Source organism: Andrena cerasifolii, chromosome 5 (assembly GCF_050908995.1).
Source record: "Andrena cerasifolii isolate SP2316 chromosome 5, iyAndCera1_principal, whole genome shotgun sequence".
Taxonomy (NCBI): Eukaryota; Metazoa; Arthropoda; class Insecta; order Hymenoptera; family Andrenidae; genus Andrena; species Andrena cerasifolii.
In genome coordinates, this window is record NC_135122.1 from 4,077,388 (window position 1) to 4,103,373 (window position 25,986).

The 25,986-nt window shown below is 39.6% G+C and overlaps 1 protein-coding gene across 2 annotated transcripts; it reads left to right on the top strand.

The window, feature by feature from the left end:
- The first annotated feature begins 4,303 nt into the window (after positions 1 to 4,303).
- LOC143369281 (beta-glucuronidase) lies at positions 4,304 to 25,819 on the top strand. Of its 2 annotated transcripts, none has more exons than XM_076813034.1 (11): positions 4,304 to 4,456; positions 13,571 to 13,753; positions 14,302 to 14,400; positions 15,146 to 15,322; positions 15,781 to 16,013; positions 20,526 to 20,805; positions 21,369 to 21,643; positions 21,983 to 22,244; positions 23,732 to 23,920; positions 25,341 to 25,479; positions 25,565 to 25,819. In XM_076813034.1, the coding sequence occupies exons 2-11, from the start codon at positions 13,586 to 13,588 to the stop codon at positions 25,744 to 25,746; spliced, it is 2,004 nt and encodes a 667-aa protein (XP_076669149.1). In that variant the 5' UTR covers positions 4,304 to 4,456; positions 13,571 to 13,585; the 3' UTR covers positions 25,747 to 25,819. The 2 variants fall into 2 exon arrangements, with proteins under 2 accessions (XP_076669149.1, XP_076669148.1); XM_076813033.1 differs by lacking the exon at positions 4,304 to 4,456 and adding an exon at positions 7,240 to 7,553.
- Positions 25,820 to 25,986: the final 167 nt, after the last annotated feature.

Here is a 25,986-nt window from a genome sequence, read left to right on the forward strand (position 1 = left end):
GAAAATATAGTTCAGCCACAAGATAAACATAAAAACGAATTAATAAGAACAATATTCTACTATATTTTATTTTTAACATAATTAAAGTAATTAGAATCGTTTATCTATAATTCCTATTGAGAAATTTGTATTTGAAAGATCTATTTCAGAATTCGTTTTGAATACAGATGAAAACTAAAAATATTTCCGCAAACTATTTCCCATACATTCATAATTGTTAATGTACAATGAAAATGTATTCCTATTTTAATTAAACTGTTACTTGAGGTATTTATTCCTAATATTTACAAGATTTGTTAATTCTATTTTAAATATTTCATTGCCCACCTTTGTTTGGCAGATATGGTAAACAAAGTAATTCACTGACTGATAGGAATATGTATAAATTCCATATTTTAATTGAAATGAATGGAACGTGGGATATAATTTCGATATGATTTTTTACCTAATCGAATATAAACTGCATATAACATATGTATAATAATGATGATTATTATAACATTTAGATGATTAATAGCGCCACTTTGTTATACATCATATGCAATCATGCTTTCACAAGTATCCAACTCGCGATAGGTAGGTAGGTACTATTTACTCAACATTCAATAATCTGCAAATATAAGGTATATATTATACTAGCAAAATACCCCCGCGCTTCGTTTCGGGTCTACGAGATATTAGGGACCCCATGAAAACACATTTCACCCCTTTTCACCACCCCCTTAGGGGTTGGTTAGGGTAAAATCCTGAAATTGGTTTTTAGGCATTTGTGTGAGTGACCTTTGTAAGTAGAAACCAAGTACATATCTAATCGGGCCCCAGAGATATTAAGAAATCCGTGAAAGCACATTTCTCCCCCCTTCACCCCCTTAGGAGTTGATTAGTGCAAAATCCTGAAATTGATTTTTAGGGATTTGCGTGGGTAACCTTTGTATGTAAAAACCAAGTTGATATCTAATCGGGCCTAAAAGATATTAAGAAATCCGAGAAAATACATTTTACCCATTTTCACCTCCTGGGGGTTGGAATATCCAAAAATCCTTCCTTAATGGGTCCCTACGTCATGAAAACAATGTACCTTCCAAATTTTACGTCCCTAGGTTAAATGGTTTGAGCTGGACGTTGATGAGTCAGCCAGTCAGTCAGGACTTCTTTTATATGTATACCTGGTCTGGGCCCTACTTCCGAAAACCCCCATTCTCCGAATTGGCTGAAATTTTGAAAACAGTTTCATTTTCCATAGAAATAATGTTTGCGAGAATGATTTTTGGCGACTTCAACATTTTTTTTTTACTTAAGTATCACTTCCTATGTTACCGAGACGTTGAAGGCGGCTCTAAATCCACTGAACCTGCTGTTGTCAATTGTTTTTATAAGGTATCGGGAATATTCAATTCGTTCTGGTTCAACTGTCCTAAAAATCTAATCCAAGCCTGTAACTTTGGTCATTGTAATTCCTACCGCCTAGGGAATGTTTTATATCTTATTTTGGCATTCCGACCCAATGCAAACCAGAGTTAGGCTGTACTTCCGAATGAACCAGACCTATTCCGACACAACGCATTCCACTTTCCAACTTTTTCCGGATATTAGTGTTGGTTGGGGCTAGATTAGTGCAGGCACGTAAAGCATGGTAGCATAGACGAGGTGTAGGATAGACCTATCACCTTATGGATGTTCGTGTCGCCATCCTAACTGTATTACCGACCCATAATTTGAGGTCTGAATCTGTAGTGACACCACAGACGAGGTATAGGATAGACCTATCAACCAATGCATTTTTCTGTCACCGGTTTGGGGGGTCCTACAACCCCCTTACCATTTTTGTGTCGCATGCAACGTTACCGATGAAGCCTCGCAACAGATTGTAACGCTACGCGTGGTAGAAATTAGAATTAAAGAAGTGTAAAATTACACATGCGCCTTTTAACCTTGCTGTCTTATTCAGGTTTATTTAACGCAAAACAAATTTATTTAACATACAAATTTATATAAACAACAGGACTATTTGTGGAAGACATGCTTTCATGATGTAGTGTGGAATACCTCGCCAAGGACGTACAGAGTTCAAAACCATTGAAGAAATCAACGAAATGAAATAAATCATGCAAAACCATCGAAGAAATGCATAAAATAGAATAAATCATGAAAACCCATCGCAGAGATACATAAAGTAGACGAGAGAATGGAAACATCGATAAGATGCATGACAGGGAAAAAGTCATGTAAAACCATCGAAGAAATACCTACCTGAAAGAGAATAAAATTCTGATTAGATATCTAGACCGAACCAAACTCACTGAATGTAAGTTTGGCTCGATCTGGGCCCTTAACCTAGATCGTAGGCTTTAGCTTGATATCGTTTTGCAAGTCGCAATGCTTGAGAAACGTTACCAAGGAACCGGGCACACCAACGCGGAGGTACCTACGAAAGTGACCCATCCCGAAACGAACACCGGAACCTCCCCTTTATACCCATGGTCACGCTACTGACTGAAAGAATTGTACAGCAGGCTTGCAAAAATGGCTGATTTGGGACTTACCGGGCCAGAGCAGGCCCCCTACACAGTTGTCAGTGAAATTAGGGACACCGCAGGGAGACGGAACGGACACCATACGGAGATGGAACGGAGACGGAACGGAGACGGAACGGAGACGGAACGGAGACGGAACGGAGACGGAACGGAGACGGAACGGATATGTGTGCGCAGACCTTTAGCCACGCTCCGTCTGAGGGGGGTGTAAGATTCGCGGTAAGGGGAGCGATACAGGCAAATCGGGTAACGCAGTGGATATGCATGCCGAATGCTTCCGAAGCTAAACCGACTTGCCTGTATCTGACCTCTGCCTTTCCCCCTCCAAGCCTACCGTTACCCTCGCCAATAGTCCCAGCTCTGCTCCGTCTATATATGTCTATGGTCTCAACTCTCGAAAATCAGACTATAGAGTTTTTCCTATCGGCCGCATGCCCGCCGCTTCGTTGGCTTCGAGCACCCCCTTCCACGCGGCACGTCGAAGGCGCTATTGATGCTAGCGTCCTCGGACCGCCCACTTGGACTTCGCTGCTCTACACGTTCAAAAACCTGCATCAGAATTGGGCCTTACTCACCAGCCAGGACGGTACACTGATTCCTACATCGATGTAAGCCGCTTTTAATGCTGAAACGCGGAAACCAATCCAAATTCCAAACATACAGTACATAACATGTGTCATGAAAGCTGAGACTCGATGCGCGCGTTACAACATGTTTCGCCGGGTGCAGGCCGCTTTACGATGACACGATACGGGAAGGCGCAACAAGTGGATACCTACCTTTAGAGTCAGTAGTAATCTACTCACCAACGCGTCGGTGCGGCACCGTACATACTTAGGCCACTGATCGCCGAACTGCTGTGCTTCGAGCGTCTCTGACCCAATTTTTTAAACATTAATAACTCAAAAACGAAGCCTCCGCCACAATTTCGTTACTCTTGACTTTCGTCTTATTTTCTCACGTAGAATACACCCATTCCATTTTTTCCTATCTGTTGTCCAGCACCGTGCTCAAAGCAAATAATTAAAGCATTAACACTTTAAGTAGCACGAGATTGACGAAATATGTAAGTACTGCTCCAAGTCGGTCAGGTTTCTCCAAACAGTCGCTTCTGCTGGTTGCGCAGCTCGCGTTGCGCAGTCAATGCCACTCAAAGTGTTTAAAAGTTTGACTTATTGTTAGTAAATTGATGTTGTAATAGAAAAATTTGATTTGATAAAAAGAAGTCAAACTTACCAATCATCATACTATCGCAGGTGTTGATATTGCATTTGCATTGAAATTACCCTGTAATTACAATTCAAGGAATTTATTACATAATTAATTATAATTTTAACTGATTACCCCCAACTCTGGTATGTATTGTTTATTTCACGTTTTGGGAATTGAAATGGAGTACTGTAAATGCACATGCTTCTTTATACAATATAATATGTCTTACAGTTTATATACTAAACACTGATGTAATTCTGAAATAGAAGAAATCTAGAATTTTATATGTTTTGAAGCTCTTGAATATCTTTACAGACCCTCATATTTTTAAATTTAATCCAACGCAAACCCTTCGATATCTCGATTCGAACATAAATGGACTTACGCCACTTTCAAAATAAACGACTCATGTATGTCACGGGCAATGTTTCATAAAGACTAGGAAGTTCACAGCGCTTTCATAACAAATATTGTAGATATCGGCGGAGAAGTGCATACTGTTGGAAATAGAAACATATATAACAGAATCTTTTATCTTGCGACAACTGAATTGTACAATTGATAAGGGAAAATATTAAGCAAAGAGATGGAACGTTCGAGTATATATATATGTATATAGCAATGAATCCAAAGTGTCATCGCGATAAAGTAATCTTGCACGCAGCGTTGGAAAATTGAGCGCCGAGCAAGACGCCCGGAAACATAGTTCAGTAAGTACGAATCTCTACGCAGTGTCAACGAACTAGCATAATCTCTATTTACACGGAATACTAATTAAACAAGTTGAACTACCTGTGGCTAGGCATATCTCAGGCTTAATTCCGCCGCAACCGTCCTGCAAACTGTTGTCGCGTGAATAATGAATAATTAACTTTTAAAAACTGACTAGAATAACTCTGCCCAATGCTGTTCATCATACTATTCTGCACCTAGCTTGTACATTTATTCCGTAAATTTCGCAACGACAGTATTTAACACGAACAAATTTTTTTTTAGAACTTCCACAACCAATTCAAATGTAATTAAAGAATTATGTTAATTAAAGTTAATTTTATACGACAAACTCAATTCGTTTTACGTTTAGCTTACGTCTGAGTGACACATAAAATTTGAGGACCTTGCAGCGAGAAGGGTGCAGCTCCATTTTTGACAGTTTTTGAGTTATGACGTGTAATATAAGTAAACAAAATTCATCGTCGTTCTATAGTGGCATAATTTTAATACCTAAATAATTCGGGGAGTAGAGAAGCAAAGAATTGTAAATCTGCAAAAATATTATTTATCTAAATAATCGGTGTAGATTCCGTTCTGGGAAATGATTGATTTGCAGAATGTATCAGAGTTTTAAAAATATTATCTTTGATATTGAAACAGTTCTCGTGCTTTAACGGAATTTAAATAGTTGACTGTAGTTATGGTTGAAAATGTTGTATTTGTTGATATCTGCTGTTATGAGCCTCTATATTATTAAACCATGCTCAAGCACGGTGATTTTGACCGCGAGTTTGCCACGTGGAAAAAGGATGAAGGCTGATTATACCCAAACGATCGCCGTAATATACATTTGTGCCCGTGATTATGAAAGTGGTGTGAAGTCATGTATTTTTTCTTTCGAAACGTTTGGATTGGGAGACAGAGAAAAATGTTTTGAATAATAGTTTAATGGTACAATAGGCACTACAAACTTGTATCAACAAAATTTAAAATACTTTTTTTTTAAATTTACCTTACGTTATTTTTAACAATTTTTACATTTCTGTAACAACTAAGAATATTGCGTGTTTTATTCTGAATTCAACAACATATATTGTGTTTACAATTCATCACTGACTTATGCAATTACACGAAGAAAAGTACGTGGTGCGCACGGTTGTGCGCTACAGCACATATGTATATACCAGAGTTGGGCAAAATGTAATCTAATTACAAATTATAAATTATGATTAAACTGTAATTGTGTAATTGATTACACATTATTTTCTGTAATCGTTCATTTAGATAGTTGACAAAACCAAATGGTCAACTACCTAAATTAACAATTACAGAAAATAATGTGTAATCAATTACACAATTACAGTTTAATCGTACTTTGTAATTTGTAATTAGATTACATTTTGCCCAACTCTGGTATACACAAGTTAAGGATTCAGATTTGTTTTTGTTGATGCAAACCATAATCCATGACGATAAAAAAATGATAACATAAGAATATCCCAATAAAAAATAATGTATCAAGATTGTTCGATTAGGTCTTATCTATAACGTGTATGCTTCGTGTATGTGCACACTGTGAATTCTCATACAATCAAGAGTTTACTCGAAAAAGTGAGAGCGTCTATTTGACTTTGAGGGTAGTTTTCACACCCTTAAATGGCGATTGGACACGAATAAAGCATATCGTTATTCTTGTCTTGAATCACTCTATAAACCCACAAAATTTCATTCAAATCGATAAGTACCTGTTTGCGGTGTTCCCTTCTAAGCAAAACGATAAGTTTGTTTAATTAAAGGAATTTTTCCTCATAAATTATTTTACGCCTGCTACCTTATACGAAAAATGAAATAAACACGAAAAATAGGTGCATTTCGGGGGGTTGATTTCACCCCTGTAGCCTGTAGAGCATATTTATCCCGGCAAGAGGCGCACCCCATATTGTAACACAGGTTGTCGCTACCTGGTCAAAAATACCCAAAATTAAAACGTAAAAAACCACGGTTTCAGAATACTTTTTTTTAACTTTGTAATTATTATGTTAAAGTACAGTGTTTTAAGAATCAAACAAAATTTACGAAATATCTTAAAATCTTTATTAAAGTTCTTTAAAAAATTGCAACAGAAACTCAAACAGTCTTGATATTTTCGCAACTAGCGCCTCTATGGTAAATTTTACCCAGTAGCGCCTCGCGCCGACTTATACAAGAAAAACATATTTTATACATTCTCAAAGTTTCATCCAATGTTTTCAATTACTGAATTCGGCATCTTCCCTTGTTAGTTTAATTTCTGTTAGAAAAAACTATATTAGAAATTTCGTTGATATTAAACCACTCATTAAAATTCAGCCCTCATTAATTAATCTTAGGTAGACGAACATTTTTGAATGACAATATAAATATTTTAAACAGTAAGATTATGTAAGCTTATAAATTAATAAATAAGAGCTTATAATTCGTATAAGAGCGTATCCATTATGTCGAATAAGTATAGATCTGCCCAGATAAAATACATTAGAAATTTGACTTCTTACATAGAAGTCACTTTATGGGTATAATGTTAACCAACAAACGATGGTCTCTTCCCATACAAACTACACTTTAAATGCAATTAAAATTTCAAAAAAACATATCGCAAGCTAAGGGTCGTTCGAACAGTGCCTCACTACGGTAGCAACGCGGAAAAACGTGGTCCGCGATAACCTCTCCCCCACCTATGAGTACTTAGCGCACAGCGAATACGATCGAATTGTTGCTTGGCCGAATGATTTCGAGCGCCACCAGCGAGACGGAGGACACCCGGTATATAAAAGCGAGCTGGCCGGCCGGCGAGGCTCGGTGCAGTCCGATGGGATAGGTATAGCCGATCCTCTGCTCTAGTGCCGTGTAAGATCTCGACAGGGGAGAACGTGCCAAGTTCCAACGACGCGGTGCCACGATGCTACGTTAACCGCGACCGGGAACAGAGAAAATCGCCGCGAAATTCCCTTTCTGGGCGCTCTTCGAGCTACGGGTGGCGTGATTCAACCGGGACAGTTTGCTCGTGATGTCAGAGACTCGTTCAACGAAATTTCGGGTTTGAAAACTGCAGAGGTGAGTGGCGAATCATTAGAAATCGTCAGGAGCTAGGTTTTGTGGGGCGGACGAATCAATGCTCGTGAGAACGTTACCTCTTTGACGAGGAAGAGTCGCGTTGACCTCGGGATTAGCGATGAGACCGAGTGTATTTGTAAGTCTTATTGAAACCTGATAGAACAGTGTTTCTCAAACTTTTACAGACCACCGCTCCCCAGAATTCTATCGAATTATTCCAACCGCCCCCTGGCATGCGTAGGGTGAACCATTTTAATCTTTCCACGCTGTTTGGGATCGTATCGCCGCGACACAACATTCTGCGTCACGACGGTTACGGCTGTTCCAAGCATTCTGAAGTTGCAGTCTGTCGAATATTATTGATATCACTAATATTTTATTGATATCGGAAAGTCTGCGTTTGCGTTTACAGTCAAGTTTGTAGGGCAGGGTAAACGCACCAATAAATGGCACCAACTTAAGGCTAATGAATGAACGCTTTTATGAAATTATGTTTGCACCGCGATTGATTCCACGTGCTGCAAATATTGTTTGGGTGTGAAGTAAGAAATTAGAAGTTTCTAATTAATTAGTTGCTTTAATAACTTAGTTTACTCGTTTTAATATAAAATGTCCGTTCACTGGTACGTGTTCATTTACTGGTGCATCCACCCTAATCATGTGTAAACTCATATTATTAAAATCCTAATCGCCCCATTTTCCGCCGCCTTATGTTTAACGGGGCGTTAGCCCTCGTGCCACCCCTTTAATGCCTAACGCCTCCCTAGATAATCTAAACGCACCCAGGGGGCGCTAGCGCCCACTTTGAGAGACACTGCGATAGACCATGTTCGAATCCTCATATAATGTGCACCGGTCTTACCTACATGAGTACCTATTTCTTTTGTTTCTTGCCAGTTCAGTCACCCATATAATATGCGTACCTTCGCATTATACATACGTGTATTTAAGGGGAGGTTCCGGTATAAAAATAGTTTTTTTTATTTCATTTTTCGAATGTTCAAACTTCTATGAATACGTGTTGAAAAGGATTTTTTTTTAAATTCGTAAAATTCCCGAAGTTATAGGCATTTGAGTAGCGGCAAATGCATGGGCAACAACCGGCCACTTGGCGCCCACGTAAAACTTTAAACGCGTTTTTCTCGAAACAGTGTTCTCAAAACGGTGGGACCTATATCTCCAAAAGTTATTATCCGATTCGACTGAAACTTCTTTTATTTTGAAGAATATTCTTCTGGCTAGAGGTGAAACCAGAAAAATTACAAAAATTACATTTTTTACAAACTAACGATACTTGAAGTTTGAAATCACTTTTTCCCTATATTTTTCGTCTTTCAACGCCTTTGAAAATTATAAATTTTCATTTTTTTATTTTTTTCTGGTATCTCCCCTAGCCAGAAGTATATTCTTCAAAATAAAAAAAGTTTCAGTCGAATCGGATAATAACTTTTGGAGATACAGGTCCCACCGATTTGAGAACACTGTTTCGAGAAAAACGCGTTTAAAATTTTACGTGGGTGCCAAGTGGCCGGTTGTTGTCAAAGGTACAGTGCTGTCTCGAAAAGAAGCCGCACATCGGAATAGGCCGCGGGCTCTTTTCAAGACGGATACAGTAGAGCGTCAATTATCCGAACTGCTTGGAACGGAGGTGGTTCGGAAATCCGAATTGTTCGGATAATCAAAGAGTTCGGAGAATGAAGCATGCATGTACTTACCCAGTTTATAACTGTATGAATTACACATAAAATTACTTATTAAATACCAGAGTACTGCTGCTGTAATTTGAACTGTAATGTATATTACGCAAAAATCAATCGATCAATTGGTACCGCTAAACTAGCTCGAAGAAGTGGTGAGGATAACGATGATGCAGCACTGGTTCGGATAATCGAGGGTTCGGTTAACCGAGGTTTGGATAATTGACGTTTTACTGTAGTCCAGGGGGCTACCACTCTCATTTGCGATTTTGGAACAGTGTTTCACCTTCGTAATCATCATTATTCATAAGGTAACGGACGCGTGACAATGTTTAATTGATGAAACTTAAAGAACTAATATTTGCTAACAAAACTTTTTAACTAGTCGATGAAGGTTAACGAAATTTCTCTGTGTCGTATTGAGATCTTTAAAATAAAATTAGAAATAACTAGTAATTGAAATTATTACTCTAAAATTATAATTATCTTTCCTTTCTTAATTACAAATGGGAGGAATGTTTCATTACAAAGCAATTGTTGTTGAGTAATAGCAAATTTATTTCCTTTAAAATAATATTAGAAATAACTAGTAATTGAAATTATTACTCTAAAAATATAATTATGTTTTCTTTTTTAAATACAAATGGGAGGAATGTTTGCAATATAATTAGTAACTTTATTGGAACCACGAAAATCGCTAATAAACGCTAAATGGTGTGTCGTTGATATAACGGGGAAGTGTATATGATCGTCGCCACGCTGGCTCCTTCTTCCTATGAGTTAATGAAAAAGAAACCCTGTTGACGCTGTCATATCTAGAGATGTTTGGTAACGCGAAACAGTGCAATTTACATATCTTACACAAAATACAGTAAACTCTCGCTATAGGTTCATCTCAACTCTGCGTAAGCCAGCGCTGTCCAACGCGCGTACGCGTAAGCTCAGGGTTCTCCCACTCTCGCCCGCGTTGTCAGGAATACGCGCGACGCGAAAGAGGCGACCATGACAGACGTCATCGACAGCGTCTCTGTCATCGAGCGAGCTCGGACATCCCCTTCTCATACGACGTGTGATTTCATCACGCCGTCGCAGCTAAAGATTGGAATGGATTGGAAGGGGAAGCAGGCGCGTGAGGGGCCCCTACGCTGGACAGCGCTGGTGTAAGCACTCGCCGCTAGGCCCACCACTTCTTGGAATCATTCGGTCGAGAGTGAGAGAACCGTAGAGGGAGCGCGAGGTGATGAATGAGTCGACGCGACGTTACCGTCTGCTACGAAAGAGAGAAAGTACGATACTTTGTCTCGTTTCGTCCTTCACGTGCCTACGCTCTGTCTCTCTCTCTCGCGCCATCAGCGGCTCGGAATCGTCGACGCTATTCGTTAAGCGTTCACCGCCAGCCACGAGCGCGAGTTCATAGCGCGAGTTTGCTGTAAATACGTACATATCAACTATATTTGTTTTTGCCAGAACCGTCAAATGAACAAAATTTTATGGGGCCCAGCCGAATAACGTATACATTGACTATACTTTACAGTATGATATATTTGGACAATGGCTTCTATATACAGAATGATAAATAATTATTATGTGACTTGAATTAAACCCTCGTCAAAAGTGGTACAAACGGTACCAGGGAAGTAATGAACTGTTAGCCCCGGTGCACACTAGCGGCATGCATCATTTTGCAGCCGCGTCAATGTAACGTTGTGTGCCAGCAGTATATATATGTGGGGAGAAATATAAAATATATGTATATTTTGCAGCAGTATGGTTGTATTGATGCGACTGCAAAATGACGCATGCCGCTCGTGTGCACCGGGCCTTAAGGTCTGGGCACCCTTATCAGTTCCATGTCAGTTCCGTGCTGGCGTACCTAGGGTTGCCAACTGTACTATAATATAAAATATTGTACTATATGTTTCTCTAGTGTACTACATACTGTTAGAAAAAAATATAGTACGATGTTAGGAAGAGGGAAACACCGCCAGGGAAATAAATCCTTATGCAGAAATAAGTCGGAATTATAGAATAATTTTTGTTCGAATCGGGCTTCGTTTTGGAGAAAATCGAGTTTGAAAAAAGTGCATACACTTGGCTAAAAATTCAGCTCCGTCGAATTAATTTCCTCGAGATGAAGAAGCTCCATACGAAGAAAGTTAATATGGAATTTCTGCTGATTGTTGCTCAGGTGGGCGCATACCTCACGAATTTATAAAATCGATTTTCTCGAAAACGAAATCTGATACAAAAAAGATTTACGCTACATTTTCAATTTATTTATGCCCAAAGAATTACCATGTGCCCGGTTGTATCGCCCGTTCAGTCCCACCCTGTATATTCTTTGTTTCTTCCGAAGAGTTGTATGAATTCTCAAAGTTGAACTGTAGTACCTGTAATATATGTACACTCTGTATATTACTTGATCATTAATTTACTTTCGAAGGGAATCATTACAGTTTCCGCAAAACTATTGGATGTCGCTTGCGAGAATATCATTCCCATCGCTATAGACAGCGTACCAATTGTTAAATTCTCGTGGTGTCTATTCGAGGAATTAAGGGCAGCGTCGACGCGGCACATGTGCGACACGAGGAAACGATTTGACGCTTTGGGAAGGGAAGTCTGCTCTCGTAGGAGGGCACCGTGCCAGGAAGCCGATATTGCTGTGCACGAGACCCTACGGGGTACACATGAAATACACCTCTGCATCACGTCAACAAGCCTCTGCATACATATTGATGCCCGGGCGAGACACACAGTCCGACCATGAGGTCTGATGGGAAACTAATGAAAGTCACACAGTACAAATTTATTTATCAGCAAAACCGACTAATGGGGCACGTTTTCATCCACACTCAATTTCTCTAGCCATTACACAATTATTGTCGACACCACTTTGAGGATATATACTTGGGTTCGTGTTCTTTTTCTTCTGATTTTAAATGTATTAACAGTCTGGTTTGTCCCTTTTTAGAAAATGCGTCAGTCATTTGGAATATGTCTACAACATGTACAACCCATGAATCGCTTATTGAAAAAGTTCAGCTCACATTCCTTCGGTTTGCGGTTTAAACTGTACCGCGCTATGTCATTCTATAACCGTGGTTCAACTTAACTGTTCTATCTGAAACTTAGAAGCATATCGGATCTTTCTTTTTTATTTAACCTGATCACTGCTTAGCAGTTATATCGACTGTCCATCTTTTCTGCGTAACACTTCTTTGTATGCACCATCAAGAATTTTGAGAGAAATAGCATCGTTTAATTGCTTAGATTGCAATCGTATTGTCGTCGTGTAAAATCTATGTATATTCAGACCACAGATTTCTTCAGTGGATCTGCATCAACGTTCAGATACCACCGTATCAAAATAATGTCCCACCATACAGGGTGTCCCAAAATTGCCGGACAATCCAGAACATGCAATATCCTGATGCGAAAAGACATCCAAAAGTCCTTTACCGTTTTGGGATCCGAGGCTTCGTTCTCGAGATATTAACAGTTGAATATTAGCGGTGCAACTTCCGGGCCGCGCAGTTTAAAGCCGGAACACCTGAGCGCGGAGCAGTGACCGCTCGCACGCACACGCAGGAGGCCCGTGCAGTTACAGGTTCACACTCGCAGTAGAGCCGACCGCGCTGGTTCAAACCTTAAAAATGATCACTGCTCTGCGCTCAGGTGTTCTGGCTTTAAACTGCGCGGCCCGCAAGTTGCACCACTAATATTCAACTGTTAATATTTCAAGAACAGTAGTATATGTTCTAAGAGTAAGCCTTATCGATGAGTCCACTAGCTGGCCCAGAACCAAACGCAACCTTCCTTTTCTCTCCTTCTGTCCTCCCAGAGTTACCAGGCTTTTCCCTACGCATAGTGGGCTACAGCAGTGGCTCTAAATGTGTAGCACGGCGTCATCGCACACACATATACCGCCACTGCCAAAGTCCCCTTTCGCTCTATTCCGTTTCTCTCACTCGCGTCATCGGCGCTGGCGCCTCGCAATCTTCTCCGCTACTCGTTAGAGGCGAATTTAAACTCTTCGCTTTGGATATGCCCTATCACAGTAACGCGTATAGAGTATGCGCGTAATTCCGGGGTCGATAAGAATCGTAACGGAGATTTGCGACCTCCGTTGACTCGACACTCAAAGATCGAGTCTCTTCGGGGTTATGCGCGAGCAACACTAATCGCCCAAACATGTCGGGGTACGTTATTATATGTATGACAGATTGTATGCGGCAGAAGAATAGGAATTTGGTTTAAAAGTAACCAAACAAAATAGTTATTGAAAAAGTAGCATTAATTCAATTTCTTTTATCTTAGGAAATTCGCAGAGAGATGTGGTGCCTAGTTTTGCTAATAACCGGAGCCGTGATGGCTGGAGAGTCGGGACCGGAAAAGGAATATCCCGAAATACCAATAGAATATTCACCCTTGCCCGAAGAAGAAGACACCCCTTCACCTCTTCCAGGCATGCTTTATCCACGAGAGAGTGAGTCACGAGAGGTAATTGTTCCATTCCTATTAGTGATCACAAATAGCAAGGCTTTTTTGAGTTGACCCCATCTAATCTTGAAGTTAAAAATTGTATTCTATTCGTCTTCGTCAGGCCCTTCGTTCACAAATGATTATACACTCTTAAGGGGTCATGCTCAGTCAGGAGGCTGAAAAAAGTATGGTCTTTGGAAATTTTTTACTCAAAAGCTATAACACATTTCTCAAAAAATCTTTTTTCATTTTAAGGATTGCTGAAACTCCTCGTATAAAAAAGCTTCTTTAAAAATCAATGGAGTATTAATTTTAATGGCTTTGAGCGATACTAATTTTGTAAAATTTCCAACACCTTTATAAGAAACATTTTATAAATAACTTATTCCTAAAAAATTAGCTACATTTGGAAGAAATATATTATTTATTTTCATTAAAAAAGAGTACATATAGAACTGTTCAAAAGCTATGCTTGTTTTCACAATCCGCAAAATAAGATAGGAAAAACTATTTTCTTTACATAAAAATATAAACAATTATATAAGCTATAAATTGTCCTTTGTTAGGTAAAAATTCTCGATGGTATGTGGGACTTCGTCGTTTCTCCATCGGGGGATACACTCAAGGGCTACAAAGAAGCATGGTTTGCTGACGATTTGTCAAAGGTAAAAGTTAAACAAGCTTATACACCACGTTTTATTTATTAGTTTCATGCATTAAACGGTTTTACGTGCTGACAAAAATCGACAATAAAAATTTTGCATTCAATTTAAAGCAAAATACTTTTACTTCAACTGCATCGGTTCACACGGCTAACTATAAAGAATCCACACAACAAATTACGCCTACCTATACATACGTATATAACAAAAAATATTACTTCGCTAACTAAAGAAATTTGTTTAGTATTAATGATTCAACAATAATTTCAGTATATGTACTAACAGTATCAAGGTACAATGTTCAAAATGTACAAAGATGAAATAGTCAAAATATTCACCAGTCCTGTGGTTCAAAGCATTCTAATTCTAAAACTAATATGTTTAAAAAAAACGAAAGTTGTTAATTTACCCTGCGAAGGTATTCTTGGTTAGATACATAATGTTCAAATTTGAAAGTAAAATCTTCAATGCGAAATTTTCGTACAAAAATACAGAAAAAACTTACTATTTAACTAAAACATAATGCTTTCCACTGAGAAACTTTTCATATCCATGTTCACCAGTTTAGAAGATCCCAAATGTTCTCGAGATCCACACAAAATTCGATACAGTTTAAATACCAACTATTATTTACCCGCAATTCTTGTGCATATATTCACGCGGCACATCACATTCAAGAAATATTAATTTCACATAATTTACACGTCATCCATTACAATACTTCATATAGTGGCGTTACTTTGCTCAGGTAGGAACAGTCATGCAAATGCCAGTTCCTTCGTCCTACAATGACATCACTACCTCGAGAGAAATTAGGGATCACGTGGGGGCTGTCTGGTATCAGCGAGCATTCTTTGTGCCTTCTCCGTGGCGGGAACAACGAGTCTTCATCAGGTTTGGGTCGGTCAACTACCTTGCGCAGGTGGTAAGTACTTTGGTATAACCTTCTGCGAACGAGGCCACACGCGAAATATGAAGCATCACTGTTTTATATTTTTCATTTCATAATTATGATTGCTTTAATAAAATTACTGAAGTTATATTTGAATAATTTTGAGTTAGACGTGCAATATGTAACTCCATCTCATTCGCTCCCAATTTCACTCTCGTTCACGACGCACTCAGATGTGACCCTGAGAGAGATAAGACCGACAATTCCTGGAACACCGACCTGCCTCGATAGTTGATGCGATTAGGTCCCACTCTGAGTCAGCTAACCGGGCACTACTGTAAATACTGACATGTAAAAATACTGATAAAAATGTAAAATGTTTTGTGACTAAGAAGGTTTGAGAACGCTGTTCTGGACTTTACAATTCTGTCCACGGAGGGGCGAAAAGAGTATGATCGTTGTAAAACTCCTGTGTTGTTTGTACATTTCAGTGGGTAAATGGTGGACTAGTAACCAACCACGAAATGGGTCATCTACCATTTGAAGCGGAAGTATCTTCCAATTTGTTCTACGGGGGTAAAAATCGCATAACGGTGGCAGTAGATAATACGTTGCTTCAGACAAGTGTACCGCAGGGGAAAGTAGTCGACACTGTCGTCGATAACGGGACCAGGCACACGCAAACTTATACATTTGATTTCTTCAATTACGCCGGCATACACAGGCAAGTACATATCTATATTACTTTTGTAGTTAGTTTAATTATTCTCTGATCAGACTTGTACAATCTTAGTCCACTGTTTATTCGATATACAACAGACGTATCAGGTGATTATTCAGTATTATTACTTTTGTGTTTAATTAACTTCGAAATTACTTCGGACCTTAAAAATGAATATTGATGAATTGCATATGTGAATTTCGAAAAGATAATTGTTACGAATCCACTGCCCCAAATTGAAAATGCTTTGTAAATTAATACCTTTCGAGTTTTTATTCTACTGAGTAGTCAGAAAGTGAAATTGGAGAATAATTTTTAAAAAAATTGTAAACCTCCGCACCGGGATTTGAAACCTGGATTTTTTGTTTGCAATCCAAGCGCTTGGTTTTCGATGAAATGAATTCTCGGCGGAAAGCGGCTGCCAAAGAGCCAAGCCTGGTTAGTATGTTTCGAGTAATGTGGTACAAGCCAGGAGGGAAGTACAGTTGGTCGTGGAGCAGTGTTACCAGGGAGAACTCCCTACAGTAGGGGGAAGGTATCGTCACGGACGGCTATATATATTTAGCCATGTCACGGAGAGTTGTACAGAGAATTCCCAAAATTCAGGGACTTCCCGAAACATGCAATATCCTGATCCAAGAAGACATCGGAAAGTTCTTTACCGTTTTGCGATGCGAGGTTCCGTTCTCGAGATATTAACAGTCGGATATTAGCGGTGCAACTTCCAGACCGCGCAGTTTAAAGCCGAGTCAGCTGATCGTACGGTAACGTACACTCGCGCGCACGCCCAGGAGGCGCGCGTAGATACAGATTCACACAACAGTAGAGCGGACCGTGCTGGTTCAAACTGTGAGAGAGGCTAACCCATTTCTAGCCGTTCTACTGTGTGTGGGTCTGTATCTACGCGTGTGCGTGCTAAAGGGCAGCTACCCCACGTCAGCTGTTTCGACTTTAAACCTCGCGGCCCGTAAGTTGCGCCGCTAATATTCAACTGTTAATATCTCGAGAACGAAGCTTCGGATCCCAAAACGGTAAAAGACTTTTCGATATCTTCTTGGACTCCAATTCTGGGACGATAAATTGTGGACCAAGCCTACTATTAAAAGGTGTTGAATTTGATTCAACTTACAATATTTTTCAACGTAACAAATAATTTGAGCCTCGTTATACAGAGGAAGACTATTTTAGGTGAAAAACTTTGATGGGACGTTTAAATACAAATTTATGCCGTTTTGAATAAGAAAAATTAATTTTGCTTCATTTCTGTACTCTACTCGTTAGAATCAATTCTTAAATATAAATAAACTTCTGAACTCTAAATTTTATTTGTAATAAAATATCGGTAAAAATCCAAAACATAAAGAAGTCTTATATTCCAAGAAAAATGAATAACATTTTTGTATTTGAAAATTTACCGCAACTTGTTTGTTAATGTAAAAGTACTGTGCGTGTAATCGAAACGTATTCATTAAATCATAATGGAAGAAACTCAGAGACAGTTTCATTATATTTCATAATGAGAAGTAGGAAATCAATGTTAGCTCATACATGATACAGTAAAAAATATTTTGTATTATTTATCCAACGGGGGCAAATTACAATACAGAACAATTAACTGGCCAGTCCGCCGCCTGAAAAATTCATGATGTTCGCTGGACCGGCGCAAGTTTCGCGTTAACGAATAAATTATCACTATGGCAGTTTGGTGACGGACAAAAGCAGAGTACTGGTGCAGAACAATCTACTTATTACAAAAAGAGGATACGCGACCCAACTCATTCACTTTTAATTGTCATTAAAAAATATCAGATACAATTGACAAGTTGGTTGACCAATCCTGTTGTAGCACTGACAAAGAGAGTGCACAAGGTTCGATGTACTCACTGTGCCCCAAAAATGATGAGTACGGTGCCCTATACATCCAACACATTATTATACATACTGTGCGTTATTTATGTGTAAAATTTGAATCAAGTCGATGATTAAATCTTGTGAACTTCCTTCTTCAGTCATAAGGTCACATTTTCCTCACAGAGTAGATTTGGAGATACATACAGAGTCACTGTAGCTTAACACCTAAATTACTCCCATTTCACTACCTTCTTCAAATTACGCGGTATCGTGTAACTTCATTTGACTATATTTCCTTCATACAAACATCCATGTAATAGCAAAGTATTATCGAATCAAGAAGACTTCGTTGCCATTTTTACAATTGAAGGACCCAGTGGAAAACAGGCACATGCCACCGTTTTATGATTTTAGAGGAAAGCAAGGTGAAGAAAAAATTGTTTTCCTTGCAAATGCGGTACAAAATTGTAATAATTTGAACCGGTACTTGAATTAGATGAAAAATGACAACTATTATCAAGTCTCCTGAGTTGAGTGGATACCTAACCCTATGAAAACAAACTAAGCAAATATCTACCCTGATAGCCATCTGCCTGCAGTCTGCCGGCAGATTGACAGCAGGGTCTGCCAGGAGAGTGCAGGATCTGCCGGCAGCTGCGATGCAGCCTACGTCCGCATTCAGCTACGGTTCTGCCGGCAAGGTCTGCTTGTCAGGGTCTGCCGGCAGATCGACGGCAGATCGACGGCAGGTCCTGCCGGCAGATCGACGGCAGATCGACGGCAGATCGACGGCAGGTCCTGCTGCTCGCCTGACACATCCAACAGCGCCATCTGAAGGCCACAATTGCCAAAGAATTTCCTACGCGTGACGTCACATGGACTTATTTCAAAAAGTATTTATTCTTTCTTTAATAATATACAGGATCAGTGATTACAATTGTTACAAAATAATATAAGCGCATATAAATCCAAAGAGGGACTTTCAACATTTACATTTACAAATCCACGTCCCGTAACCACTGGTACCTAGTAGGGGCGATATCAGGAAATTTCATTCAGTATTCTCGACTTCTTTTTTGTGTAGAATCATCATGTTCCGCGTTGTGTTAGCGCTGAAAACAAATACAATATTAGCATAAAATTAAACGTAACGCATGAATAAACAGAATACATGCGATACTTACTTCAGCTCCATCTCCACACAGTACACAGTCTAGGCGATCATACATGCTCCTGCGAACATTAAAATTTATAAGAAAATATGTCTTAAATTATTATCTACTAAACAAGACTCTGAACATTCGCACTTCGCGCATAACCCTACTTTTCTGTCTTCTAGATAATGCGAATCTCGATGTCCGCGACGTAGATAATTAGAAATTATTCAATTCCATAATTACGTTTGCCTTCTGGATACGCCGAGATGATTTGTTTGAATATTGATGGATGAGATTACTTAGAATATTCTTTGAGCGTACGTCTTCAAGCACAACGGGCAACGGGTGCCACTTCCAGTTTTCGAGGTCTGAGGTGGCAGTCACTGGCGGTGGCAGTCAGTGCCGGCAAAATCGAAGAATATTCCAAGTAATTTCATCCATCAACATCCAGACAAAGCATCTCGTCGTATCCAGAAGGCAAACGTAATTATGGAATTGAATAATTTCTAATTATCTACGTCGCGGACATCGAGATTCGCATTATCTAGAAGACAGAAAAGTAGGGTTATGCGCGAAGTGCGAATGTTCAGCGTCTTGTTTAGTAGATAATAATTTAAGACATATTTTCTTATAAATTTTAATGTTCGCAGGAGCATGTATGATCGCCTAGACTGTGTACTGTGTGGAGATGGAGCTGAAGTAAGTATCGCATGTATTCTGTTTATTCATGCGTTACGTTTAATTTTATGCTAATATTGTATTTGTTTTCAGCGCTAACACAACGCGGAACATGATGATTCTACACAAAAAAGAAGTCGAAAATACTGAATGAAATTTCCTGATATCGCCCCTACTAGGTACCAGTGGTTACGGGACGTGGATTTGTAAATGTAAATGTTGAAAGTACCTCTTTGGATTTATATGCGCTTATATTATTTTGTAACAATTGTAATCACTGATCCTGTATATTATTAAAGAAAGAATAAATACTTTTTGAAATAAGTCCATGTGACGTCACGCGTAGGAAATTCTTTGGCAATTGTGGCCTTCAGATGGCGCTGTTGGATGTGTCAGGCGAACAGCAGGACCTGCCGTCGATCTGCCGTCGATCTGCCGGCAGGACCTGCCGTCGATCTGCCGTCGATCTGCCGGCAGACCCTGACAAGCAGACCCTGCCGGCAGAACCGTAGCTGGATGCGGACGTAGGCTGCGCCGCAGCTGCCGGCAGATCCTGCCGCCCGATCTGGTTATCAGGGTATCATCAATTCGTGCCTCCCAAGTAAAGCCCCACCCATTCCGAACTCATGCGGTATCTAGCAGAAACCAAATAATGAAATTATATTGCGCTATAATTATAGTGTTGGAGCGAATAAATGTATTAGTAAAGGAGATTTCGTTTTGCATTGAACATACCTATACATTTACCATTCCTATTATTCCTAATCAGTTTGCCCCTCTCTATCTTGACCTCCAACGGAACTGCTAACATAAAAATTTTAACTTACAGGCCTGTTTTACTGCACACAAGACCGCGCGTGTATATCGAAGATATCACAGTAAGGACAGGCTTTGTCGATGATGTAGGTATCGTCAAGTACATCATCCAACCGGCTGGTTTACACGAATACGAAATTCCTATCTGCAGAGTGACCCTTCTCGACGCTGATGATAGTATAGCTGCAAAGGAGCCGGTTTACGGATTCTCTGGCACACTGAAAGTACCATTCGCTAACCTCTGGTGGCCTAGGGGCATGAGTCATAAACCTGGATATTTGTACACTTTAGAGGTACTACATTTCCTTCGTTACTCTTGATGCTCCAAGTACGTCTCCCAGATATAATCAACTTTAGATTACTGTTATGTTTTGATTTGAGAAATGCGAGAATTTGTAATTTTTATGGTTTTCAAATTACTCTGCTACGTGGTCTTTAAAGTACTATGGCATTATATCCTATTCGAAAGTCCCCTATTTCGTAACTGTAGTATTGGGAAAAATATCGTCAATCATCGTGTGGAAAATTTAAAGCGTAAAGAGTTAATATATCTTGTACCTAGTACAGTAGATAGGCTAATCATAGATTTGATTTTATCTGAACCAGTGCATGACCCAGCTTTTACAACACGACTGACTACCCCAATAAAATAATACAAATAGCAATCCCGCGCGAGCAGTGTAGGATTGTCGGGTGTAAAAAAAGATTAGTGGATAGAAGAAGTATAGCAAGCCCGTAAAAGTAGGAATGGTTAAAGGCGATATGTAGTGCGAAACGGCTGCGCACATTTCGTTAAAAGCTCGACGCTCGTCGCGCACAAATTTTACGGACTTAATCATAACATTTCAATCCCAAGGTCACATTATCCATAGTGAACGATACCAAAGTCGACATCTACAGGCTACCAGTTGGCATTAGGACATTGACTTGGACTAACACCAGTTTGCTCCTTAATGACAAACGCCTATATATGCGAGGATTTGGCAGGCACGAGGATTCGATCATTCGAGGACGAGGTCTAGATTTGGTCACTGTGGCTAGAGACCATGAATTACTACAGTGGGTCGGTGCCAATGCATACAGGACTAGTCACTACCCTTACAGCGATGAAGTACTCGACTTGGCTGACCGGTAATTTATTTAGTTCTTAGAGATCGATAATTTAGTAATTAACTAAACCACAAATGAAACGATTAATTTGCAGCCTATTCAATTTGAGCGCAAAGAACTTCTGATGTTTTAATCAAAATTATTTCGGTACTTTCTTTATTTTTTATTTACGAAGCACCTTAATATAAAAAAGAGCAGTACCATTTTTGATGCCATCTTGTTGTTTCTCGGCAGCTTGTCAATTTGGATTTTTTGAACATAATAACAAAACGTTAAAACGTTTTTATCGAATTTCCCTTTGTTTCATATTTTTCTTCCCGATGTAATTTAACATGTTATTTTTTTATCTGTTTTTGAAAGACTGGGCTTTCTCATTATCGATGAGTGTCCATCCGTGGACACAGAGAACTTTTCACCAGTTCTCCTCTTGCGTCACAAAGACTCGTTGTCGGAACTCATAAGACGAGACAAGAATCGTCCTTCCGTGATTATGTGGTCTATCGCAAACGAACCAAGAACGCAGCTCCCAGAAGCTGGAGAATACTTTAAACAAATCGCTCATCATACAAAAGCGCTTGATCCTACCAGACCGGTCACTATTGCCATGGCTCGGGCAGTTCAGGTATTTTTATAGATTTTCATATCCCTATGGATTAAAAATCATCCACAAAACTACATAATCTATAACATTTGTCGTATTCCGTACTATAAGTTACAGTATAATCTTCACTATTTGAATTTGCGTCATCTGAACTAATCCCATCGACCAGGCGCTGCACCTACTTGAAACGGGCGCACCGTGATGTTTCTCATGGTGCCCTGACTACGATTTTAGTCCTGTTACGCACCGTCGGCAAGTTGCCGGTAATCAGGTCGTCGATGACCACGAGGTCCACGGAAATATATGAGTTCGTACGCACTTGATCGTGGCGAACAACAAAAGGTTTCTGGTCTCTTGCCGACCAAGTCGCCGCGGCTAGTCGACAGTGCGCAAGGGCTCTTAGACTCCGCTATGGTAGAGTTCACGAAGCTCCCACCATGTCCCTTGCCTGGCTGGGCGCTCCTTTTCTTAACAGACTCAGTCTTCTTCTGGCTACACCATGCGACAGACCTGCGCAGTTGGGAGCTGAAGAACCCCTTAAGCCGTTAGTGTCCAAATACTTCCTCAAGTTCTAGGACCCGGGCAACAGCCGAGGGCTGAACTGTTACCCTGCTAAGCGTTGCGTGGGCTTTGGAAGAACTGCAAGAGTGTGTGTGCGTCCATACGTGTGAGATCCAGCTATATGGACTCATGGTACGAGCCAGTGTGGACGCACGCACAGTCTTGCAGTTCTCCCGCAGTCCATGCTGTAGTTAGCAACCAAACAGCCCTGCGCTTGACTGTTGTCCGGGTCCCAGAACTTGAGGAGGTATTTGCACCCTAAAGGGCAGTCCTGCTATAGAGCAGAGACGCACATGGAGCCGTATGGACCTCTTTGCCATTCTGGGTGCCGGGCCAGAATCGAGCGTGGAGCTGTTATGTTGCTAACCACAGTAAAGGGTGGAGGTAACTGGAAAACTGTATGTGCGTGGAGGCTCGTACTTCCGCCAGCTCCCCCTACCCATGCTATGTTTAGCAACGAAACAGCTCCACGCTCTGCTCCGGCCCGGCACCCAGAATCGCAAAGAGGTATTCGGCTCCGAGCGGCTCTTTGTGCGCCTCTGATCTAGAGCAGGCATACCCAACTATCCCTTTTTAGGGCGCGGGCGGATAATTTCGGGCCGCGAGGTTTTAAGCAGAGTCAGTTACGTGCGCGTGAAAAGGGGTTAGTGCTGCTAGCTGTTCAACTGTGTGTGGGTCAGCTGTTTCGGCTTTGAACCTCGCCTCCGGAAGTTGCACCGCTAATATTCAACTGTTAATATCTCGAGAACGAAGCTTCGAATCTCAAAACGGCAAAGACTTTTCGATGTCTTCTTGCATCAGGATATTGCATATCCCGGATTGTCCCTCATTTCGTTTCATTATCAAAATACTACAAAAACATTTTTTGCCATGAGATGTATGTAGATCCTCCTCCTGGAAATGAATACAAACTATTACTTAATGATCAATGGATAATTTGTTTTCAGGAAGACAAAGCCGGTGAATATCTTGATGTGATCAGCTTTAATCGTTACAACGCTTGGTACCATAATCCTGGTCGCTTAGATACGATTACGAATAGAGTTATAGGAGAGGCTGAAGCATGGCATAGAAAATATAATAAGCCGGTTCTTATGTCCGAGTATGGAGCTGATACTATGCCTGGATTACACGAGGTAAACTGTTTACTTAATAATTATAATATTTGAGATAAATGAAGTATAATTTTTTTCAAATATTTTACGATGCAATTTGAATTATTCTACGAAATATAAATATTAGTTTTTAGCTCATGAAAATATTCCAATGAAACATTTAAGGCCGGCGCCACATTTGCGTTTCGTTCGCGCGAACGGAAATGCCTCGATATTTAACTAGTTACACAAGGCTCCTCCCTTAATATAAAACTCAATATAAAAAAAATGTTGGGGTTCCAACACGTAACATGCCTGGATGTACTTTTTAAAGAGAATATTACATTTTTAACCCTCAAATACTACATTATAGTATCCTAACGCTACTACCACACTGGGTGTGCGCGACCCATTGACTACCTTTTTCCAGGGAGTCGACCCGATATAATTTTGGTTACGGTACTGCTTGTCAGGGTATGCCGGCAGAACCGTAGCTTAAGGGGTTAGGCCACCTTGGAAGGAGCAAAATTGCAGTCATTTTGGGCATTTTTTTGGAAAATAATGAAATAAACTGAAAATTCAATGTGATGCCTGTTATTGTACAATTCTCGCAGGAAAAAATCGTTTATCTTTTTCCTACAAAATTGGGGCGATAGAGCCGTGATACGCAAGATCTTGAGTAGCGACGTTTTCCACGGTGTCCAATCTCACGGCTATACTGTTTGATTTAGAAAGAAAAATCAAAAAGTTTTATTTTCTACATGCCTAAAACTAGAGAAGTACATATAGGTTTTGCGATACCTTGAACATATTTTTTGCAACTGACATTTTTATAAAAAAATGCACTTTTTCGCCGCATGTTCACCATTTCGAGACAAATGATTGTTTATGGATTTTCGTATGTACTTCTCTAGTTTTAGGCATTTAGAAAATAAAACTTTTTGGTTTTTTGTTCTAGGTCAAATGGTATAGCTGTGAGATTGGACACCATAGAAAATATCGCTCCTCAAGATCTTGCATATCACCGATCTACCGCTGCCATTTTGTAGGCAAAAAACATATGATTTTTTACGGCGAGATTTGTAAAATAACAGGTTTCATATTGAATTTTCCGTTTGTTTCATTATCTTTATAAACAAATGTCGAAAATGACTGCAATTTTGCTCCGTCCAAGGTGGCCTAACACCTTAATGCGGACACAGATCACACCGGATCTGCTAGCAGACTCTGCACTCTCCTGGCAGACCCTGCTGCCAATCTGCTGGCAGACTGCCGGCAGGTTGCTATCAGGTATTGTTTATGATAAACACGACTTCTAAAATGTATAATTTAATTTTTCTCCAACAAGCAATGCAAATCTTCAACTATTTTTATATCTTATTTTTGGTAGTCCATGACTAAAGCTGTTTTCTTTTATACTGAAATATCAATTCCCTTTAAAATAAATATTACAACATTATAGCTGCCTGAATACGTGTGGAGTGAAGAATATCAAAAGGCAGTATTATCTAAACACTTTGAAGCATTTGACCAATTAAGAAGTGAAGGTTTCTTCATTGGTGAATTTATCTGGAACTTCGCTGATTTCCGAACGGCTCAAAGTAAGTGAATAATTTCAGACAAATTTAAAATAAAAGAATAAATAATAATCAAGTTACTAATTATATCAAATATGTATGTTTATAGCTTATATTAGAGTGGGTGGTAACAAGAAAGGAATATTTACAAGAGAAAGGCAACCGAAAATGGCAGCTTACCATGTCAGGAAGAGATATTGTGCCCTTCAGAAGGAATTAGATGGAACAGAGATACCAACAGACCTCGAAGACTATATTTCTCCTCATTACTCACTACATTCAGAACTTTAATATTCTTTTTTGATACTATGCAACTTTCCCTAATGAATTCTTAAAAGAAATTACACATGAACGCTGCACAAAACACATTTTATTTGTCTCCTTTCATTTTTTGCATACAATTTTTATTTTTATAAAAGTATTGTCAATCATTAAAATATTGCAGCGATTTGAAAATCCATACATGAGATTATTTTCAACATAGCGTTATTTATCATTGTAATGTTCCTTAACCGTGGCAAAGACTGCGTA